Here is a 7920-nt window from a genome sequence, read left to right as displayed (position 1 = left end):
AATCTACTATGCATGTGTTCACCTGTAATTTTTACATCTGGCATATAAACGTGTATTTATTCATAAATACTGTTGTCTACAATCACATTTTCTAAAATGTTTGTACAGGTATAGCCTTTTTTGTTCAGATAATTTAAACATTTTAATAAAGAGATTGTTGGCAATAAATTATGATTATTACAATAATTTCAATTATTGAAAAATTAATACAAGTCAATATTCTCTGTGCATAATGTATAATTAACCTTTCTCCCAGTTCCACCACACAGTACGGTATTAGGAAGAAAATACGGTAGCATTCTATTATTGATAATTTTCTTGCTACCACTAGATGGCCTTGTTTCCATACTGCTTTTAGACGTTTCAAAGTCTCAAAGAAGTCTATAATTCTTTATATTACGTCTGTATAAATATCTGCATTAGAAAAAAAAAGAGAGGCTATTTCTCAACATGGTAAGTATAAAGTACACTTACAATTCACATTCTCTCAATATCTTTACACATTTTCCTCCAAATACCTCAGCATGTTATTTTGGAAATCTTTTAAATATAATAATACCCATTTAAAAATGTAAAATTTCATGCAGTAATTGTATCAAAAATTCTGACTGAGGATGCATCAATAACAGGAAAAAAAATCATTAATAGGTAAAGTTTGGAAAGTGCTACTTCATTATTATTATTATGCTTATTTATTTTGAAAATTAAATAAATGGAGAACAGCTTGCAACCTCTTTCTAAAATAGAAATTCAAAAGAATTGTGAATGCAAAAAAAAGTCTGAAAAGGTTCTATTTCCTCCAAATTGATTACAGAAATATATTCCTAAATGCTCCTCCAAATTGATTACAGAAATATATTCCTAAATGCATTAAAACAAAAATATTTTTTAAATTATTGCAACAGTACTAACAATTTGTACCTACCTCACTCAGCAGTATCCATTTGGAAGAATTAGAATGGATAAACAAACGTAAAGCTTGTATGTTTCCTAAAAATGGGAGAATTGCACCCTTTGCTACTCCATCTTCAAAGTTATCTATTAATAAATGAAAATATTACTTCTGGTATATGCTGAAATTATTTTTTTAGCATAATCAATATCCTGCCATTAAAAACCAAAAATTAAATCAGAGTAGAAATATTTGTGTAGATAACTGACATTCATTTTCAATAAAAAGAATTGCAAACCAAAATTAAAGAGAGCCAGTTTGGTCTAATGATTAAGGCACCAGGCTAGAAAGAGGTAGATCATGAGTTCAAGTCCCGCATTAACCCTGAAAGCTGGCTGGATGATCTTGGGCCGGTCACTCTCTTTCAGCCTAACTCGCTTCACAGGATTGTTGTTAGGGGGAAAATAGGAGATGTGTTGGATATGCTTGTAGCCTTATTTGTAAAAATAAAAATAATAAAGAGGGGATACAAACAAATAAACAAACAAACAAATAAGGAAATACAAGGATTCACAAAAACTGTTACAGAAATTAAATGCCTTGAAACACCATAAATTGTATGCCTTGAAAAAATATGTAAAACTGCAAATGAAATTAAACTGATATATTGCCACCAAAATGTAAATTTGATGCACATCTCTAACAGTGTAATAGTGAACGTGCATAATTGACATCAATATAAAATGCTCAAAGATTGAGAAACAACTACTGAATATTATCATCTAATATGCAAAATGAAAAGATTTTTTTTATCCACAATGATTATTGCTAAAATTCAATTGTGTCTCCTAATGCTTTATTCTTATACTACCTTACTACCTCCTAAAACAGTGGTTCTCAACCTGTGGGTCGGGACCCCATTTGGGGTCGATCGACCATTTCACGGGGGTCGCCAAGCAAGGCTGTCCGCCATTTTTTTGTCTGCCATTTTTTTTGTCCGCCATTTTTTTCCCCTTTTCCGGCGGGTGCCTTACCTCCCTTGAGCTGGGCCAGCTGGTGGTCGGCCTGCTCCATCTCTGCCGCTTGCCAGCTACGCCTCGGCCGGCGCAGGGGGCGGAACCACACATGTGCGGCGCTCCCGGGCAGGGAAAGTCCTCAACTTACGACCGGTTTAGTCCTCGACTTACGACCGGTTTAGTCCTCGACTTACGACTGGTTTAGTCCTCGACTTACGACCGGTTGGGGTCGCGGCATTAAAAAGGTTGAGAACCACTGTCCTAAAAGATAGCTTCCGGAATTGAGACCCATCTGTAAATGTATTTAATCTTTCATTAAATAGGTAATATAATTCTGGACAGTTCTACTCCAAAGTAAATCCAAATAAACTCAATAATAAATAAATATAAAATGCAACTTTACTTTCTGAGTACTTATTTCCTCTATTACAATTGAAGAAATAAACGTACTACATCTCTAGTTAACTCTGAATATTTTATATTTTGTATTTCATTTGTAATGTTAATTTATATTACTATACAGGCAATATATACTGTATATTTGAATGACGTTAAATCTGAAATATACACTCTACATGAGGTTTCTCTTGAAGACCATCTGAAAGCCTTAGCTGGTGCAGAGAGTGCATCTATTATGGTGTGTGTTGTATTTTTGTTCTATAAGCTGCATTGGTTGCTGGTCTGCTTCCAAGTGCAATTCAAAGTCCTAGTTTTGACCTTTAAATCCCTACATGGCATGACACCAGGTTATCTGAGGGTCCATTTCTTCCTGATTACATCTCTCATCAGGTCCAGCAGGACAGGTATATTGCAGGTCCCACCTACTAAAAAACTCTATCTGATGGGACCCAGAAACATGCCTTTTTAGCTAAATCTCCTACCCTCTGGAACATCATCCTGCCCCCAGATGAGGTTGGTTCTATCTTTGCTAACCTTCTGGAAGGGCCTTAAAATGTGATTTTTTTCCCCCCAACATGTTTGGGGATCCCATTGGAAGCCTGAGAGGTAGCTCTATCGGGCTTAAATGATTGTTATTCTCCTGAAATCTTGACTTTTTAAAATTTATATTTAATTATTTTACTGATTGTTACAGAGTTTTAAATGATGTTGGTAGTGCCCAGTGTCACATTCAGTAAGAATATATATAGCCATTTGCTAAATAAATGAATGAATAAGTACATAAATAATACAAGGAAGCTGGAAGCAAATCAGCTTATATTCCATAAATAGTTCATACAGCAATAACAACTGTTAACTAAATGAAACAAGGTGATTAAAAAAAATCAATAAATAGACATAAAATGCTCTTCAAAATATAGTTTTTTATGTCACTTTCTGTTCAAAAGTGACAGCTAGATTTTAAAAATATCATTTTAAAGAGATGAGGCAACAAGGCAACACCCATATGAATTTATACGCATCAGCAGGAAAGTCTACTATCATGAAAACAAAACATGCCAACAAAAACATTCAGCCTAAGTCTTAACATTTATTATATTGCCTGGGACAGAACCTGAATCTTCTACACGTGTTTTATTATGATCAATCCCTCCACAGATGGAGCCAGAAACCCAAACTGAAAGGAAGAAATGTTAACACTGTTCTAAAAATCCTTTAATAAGAATTTATGCACTATTTTAAATAGATAAATTCTATAACAATCTTGTTTTTATTTGCATATGTTCAAGTTACCTTTAGTTTTCATTTCATTTTTCTTAAATAAATTCTAAGAAGAGAAAAATGATACTTTATCCAGTGGAAAATAACTTTTGGATGCAACTTGCCACAAATCCCCTCCCTTGTCCACTACAACATTGAAAAATAGCAATCAAACTGGATGCATTTTAGATATATTGTTTACCTATCTGAAAAAATCCATCCCAAGTTTTTATGATGTTAATGTTTCTTGCATTGTTTCTTACAGTCTGTAAATTAATATCCTGAAACAAATAAAAGGAATAAAATTCCAACCAGTCTTTGGAAAGGAAAACAATGTCTTCTTGATTACATTTATGCAAAAAATAGCTAGAGTTCAATAAAAATTACCCTGGTCAGTGAGAGTGGATGTTTATTGGTGGTGTGTTTTTTTTTTTAAAAAAAACAACTAAATCCTTCTAGGAATACATTTTTGCTATGGCTAATTTCTAATAGGCTGTTCCAAATGAGGAATGTTGCCAAATTGCTGTTTAATCAGAAACAAAGTAGGGGCAGGGAGTAATAATGAAGGGAGCACTGTAATTGCTTGCATTATGTTCACCGTGATCTCCAACTGCTACAATAATCTGAAGAAATTTTTTTAAAGGCAAATGGTTATCATTCATCAGAAGAAGTTACAGTATATGCTATCTGGAGGATAACAGCCTAATAGATTAGGAATACTGGCTAGAAATATTAAGCAGAAATAAACTTCTCTCCCTACTTTTACAGAAAAGGTTCACATTCAGATGGGCAGAGATACTTACCTTACTGGGTAAAACTTCTACAGTAGCATTAAACAATATGTCTCTAGGATGCTCAGAATTTCCACTTCTAAATAAGTAACTGCAGAGCAAATTGCATAAAAACATGAGAAATTTACCATTAATATGAGCCTTTGCTTTCCTGACTTCATCTTAGCAGATATGGACTATCTGCTGATATTCTGCCTTAGTTATGTGTCCCTCTTTCCATTTTTTGTACTTGTCCTTTTTGTCAGAGAGATTATCAGAGAGATCTTTGTGCAACCATACTGGTTTCTTGGTTTTTTTTTTCAGTTGTATTGTGCTAGACTGTGCTTTGTGGTCATTTTTTTCAGAGTTTCCCATGCTTCTCAAGTTGTTTTCCCTTTAGGAGTTTCATCCATGGAATTTTTCTTAGGCTCTGAGTTTGTTAAAATCAGCTCTTTTAAAATTTAAGACAATGGCTGGATTATGTTCTATTACTTGTGTTTGCACTATATTGAATTCTAATATGATGTGGTCATTCTCACCCAAAGTTCCAGCAACTTCAATTTTCTCTATCACTTCTTCTCTGTTAGTAAGAATTAGGTCTAGTATAACTTTTCCTCTAGTTCCCTCCTCTATCTTTTGTACATTATTTTGTACATTATATATTGTGTTAATGTACATTATAATGTACATTATAGTACTATAATGTACTATAATGTACATTATAGTTGTATAATATATAGTTGTACATTATACTTATTGAAACATTTTTTCACTTTGAGAAAAATTAAGATAAGTTAGTTGACCAATTTTGATGAAGAAAAATTACAGACAACAAGAAACATTTTGCATCGGGTGATAAATTACCTTATTATTTTCAATGGTTCCTCAAAACTGAACAAGATATAATCTCCAGCTTTAGGAGAAAATGCCCAAAATATTTCTATTCCATTGTAAGCATTTTCTAGAGTAAACTGCTGAAATACTTTTAAGCTTGTTTTCATTTTTGCAGGAGGGTTAACATGTTTCCTAAATAATGATGTTTTGACAAAATCTTCATCCTGTAAAATATAGATGTATATTCATATGTAAAAACACTATTTTACAAAGTTTTGTGAAAACAATGATGCACAAATTATAATCTTGGAATATAACGAGAATTGGGAATCACCTGCTAAACTCAATGTGGGGAAGATTCAGAACTGGTACAAAAATAAGTGTCCATTGCTAAGCAAAATAATGAAAGAACAAGCAAACCTGTATTGTGATGTCACAACTTAAACCACAATGTTTAAACTCATGTCCTTTCATCAGACTAAGTAAATCATGGGATTTTTTGTTGCAACATCACAATCTATGTGTCACCACTCCCCACCACCACCATCACAAATTTATAGTTGTCTGTGATAGTGCCATATTTACTGAGTAATTATAGTCTCCCAAATAATTAGTTGTCAATTTATCAAATTACTGCTTGTCTTACTGATAAGGACAGAAGCAGCCGTTGGAAACAAAGAAATAGACTGCAAAGACTTCTGCTGAAGAATGTGGCTGTCCCATTTAATTTTGTTCCTGTCTTTTTGTCTTTTTCTTTCCAGGTGCTACACTTTTTTTTTTTACCCCATCTCCAGCCTTCCCTTTGTTTTTGTGTATATGATTATGTTTCTGCATGTCAGAGGAAAAATGGTTGGTTTATGCAGATAAAACCAATTCAAACAAATAAGCAAATAAATAAATTATAACTGCTTTCAGGCTCCTGTGAATTCACACTGGAGGAAACTAAAGGGAATGCAAATGGAAGATTATTATTGCATTTGTATCACCTTTCTGGGTTCCCTAGTTGACACTGTAAGAACAAAATGTTGAAGTCCTCATGGAGTAATCTGATCTAGTATAACTTTTCTATATAAATTAGTTAAAATGAAATGAAACATGAGAAATAAAAGCAAGCTAGATAGAAAGGGATCTAGTGTCCAGTTTAGTTGTATTTATGGCCATTTGTTTGGTAAGCTTCAAATTAGTAAGTTTGCTTTATATGAAAAGACAAAATCCTAATTCTTGAACAAATTCTTGAACAAAATTCCTACCAAACCATAGGAATTTTAAAAGGCCAACTTAAATGCTTCTTGACTGGAGCCCCAATTAATTTTATTTTTCTATGAACGCTTAATTAAAAGAAATATTTCATTATTTTCAGAAAGAATACAAATTTAAATCAGAAGCAAATAAACAAAAAAGACATCTTACTCTCAACTTCTGTGTTTTTCCAGCTAAAGAAGAATGAAATCCTACATGTTGAAAAAGTGATGGTTTATAACGGATGCGTAAATTAGACTTCCGGCTTTCACAATCTTTCTGGAAAGAAAATCATTTTGTGCCATAAAAACCAGACAATAATATTTAACAGAATTTTATCTGAACATTTATTATTCTCTTACATGCAGTCTTGTAAGAAGAAACGACCAAATCTATTAGTGTGACACTAATAAGCAGAGCTGATGTAATATCAGGCTACAATTACAAGTATTTCTAATGTTCAAGTGGATTTGAAGATTTTCAGCCTTTGTGAGAAAAAAAAATCTGGCTGGGATTAAAGCCTTACCAGAAATATTAAAACCGTGTGGAAGCAAACGTAGAAGCAGGGTTTGTCTAAGGATAAATGTGGGATATGTAAGTAGGATAAATGCCATCAACTTCTAGAACTATTTTCTTACAACTTATATAGAAAGATAGAATGCATTTATCTTTAATAACTGCATGGGTTGCCCTGGCAATAACATCACAGGGAACAAATCATGAAAATAACTGCACTATACACCCTATGTGCTTTAAAAGCGATGAGTGACTGAAGTTGCCTTCCATGAGCTTTAATCACTCAGCAGAGAAAATATGCCAGACATGTCCTCTGATAGTGAGGCCATCAATGATTTTCAGAAGAACTGGTTGCTAGCAAAGCAATATTCAAATTTTGACTGAGCAAGGGTGGCAAGGACTTAGAGATTATAGAATTTTGCACCAGATCAGCAGGATTTGCCATCTGCATCATGCAATTGTGGTGTTTACAGATGGAGGGGGATAGTAAAATCATCATATCATGGCATTCAAATGAGTAATGGAAAGATAAACAGAAAAATAATGAAAAATTGAGAAAGGGGTGGGGAATTGAGATGAAGAGAAGATAATGAGAAAAGTGTTAAAGAAATGTCATAAGGCTTAAACTTTGATAAAGTGCATACTAAGTCTACAGATGTTTCAGTTTTGTGCATAAGCACTTACAAAGTATTAGCCAAGGAGAAGTGGGATAAAGATGTGAGAAATGTATTAAAAGTTTATGCCTGATTTTAACTAATTTTGCTGGAAAAACAAAACACATTTTCTTGGTTAATGCTGCTCAAGCAATTCATTAAGTTATAATATTAAAAGTAAAAAAAAATGAAAAATCCATGAGATGAAAACTGTCCTATTTTTTAATAAATATAAATTCTAACCCAAATTTTAATACAAAATACATTTATCAATACCAATTTTGAAAAGCAACAGGAAAGTATTTGAATCTAAATGGTATACTGTATTGAATGCACATATT

General features: G+C 33.0%; 1 protein-coding gene across 1 annotated transcript in view; it reads right to left on the bottom strand.

Moving 5' to 3' along the window:
* Positions 1 to 396: 396 nt before the first annotated feature.
* The window catches only part of MGAT4D (MGAT4 family member D), a 45672-nt gene continuing 38148 nt past the window's right edge, over positions 397 to 7920 (bottom strand). The window contains exons 9-14 of the mRNA XM_029285151.1: positions 6582 to 6689; positions 5202 to 5395; positions 4371 to 4449; positions 3770 to 3848; positions 926 to 1038; positions 397 to 414 (exon numbers count right to left, since the gene is read on the bottom strand). Of these exons, the coding sequence (XP_029140984.1) occupies positions 397 to 414; positions 926 to 1038; positions 3770 to 3848; positions 4371 to 4449; positions 5202 to 5395; positions 6582 to 6689 (591 nt within the window). The remainder of the gene's footprint in view (positions 415 to 925; positions 1039 to 3769; positions 3849 to 4370; positions 4450 to 5201; positions 5396 to 6581; positions 6690 to 7920) is intronic.

The sequence above is a fragment of the Protobothrops mucrosquamatus genome, unplaced genomic scaffold (genome assembly GCF_001527695.2).
Source record: "Protobothrops mucrosquamatus isolate PMUCROS unplaced genomic scaffold, P.Mucros_1.0 scaffold_166, whole genome shotgun sequence".
NCBI classification, from domain to species: domain Eukaryota; kingdom Metazoa; phylum Chordata; class Lepidosauria; order Squamata; family Viperidae; genus Protobothrops; species Protobothrops mucrosquamatus.
The sequence above is the reverse complement of the archived record's forward strand: the minus strand, read 5'-3'. Positions and strand labels throughout refer to the sequence as shown.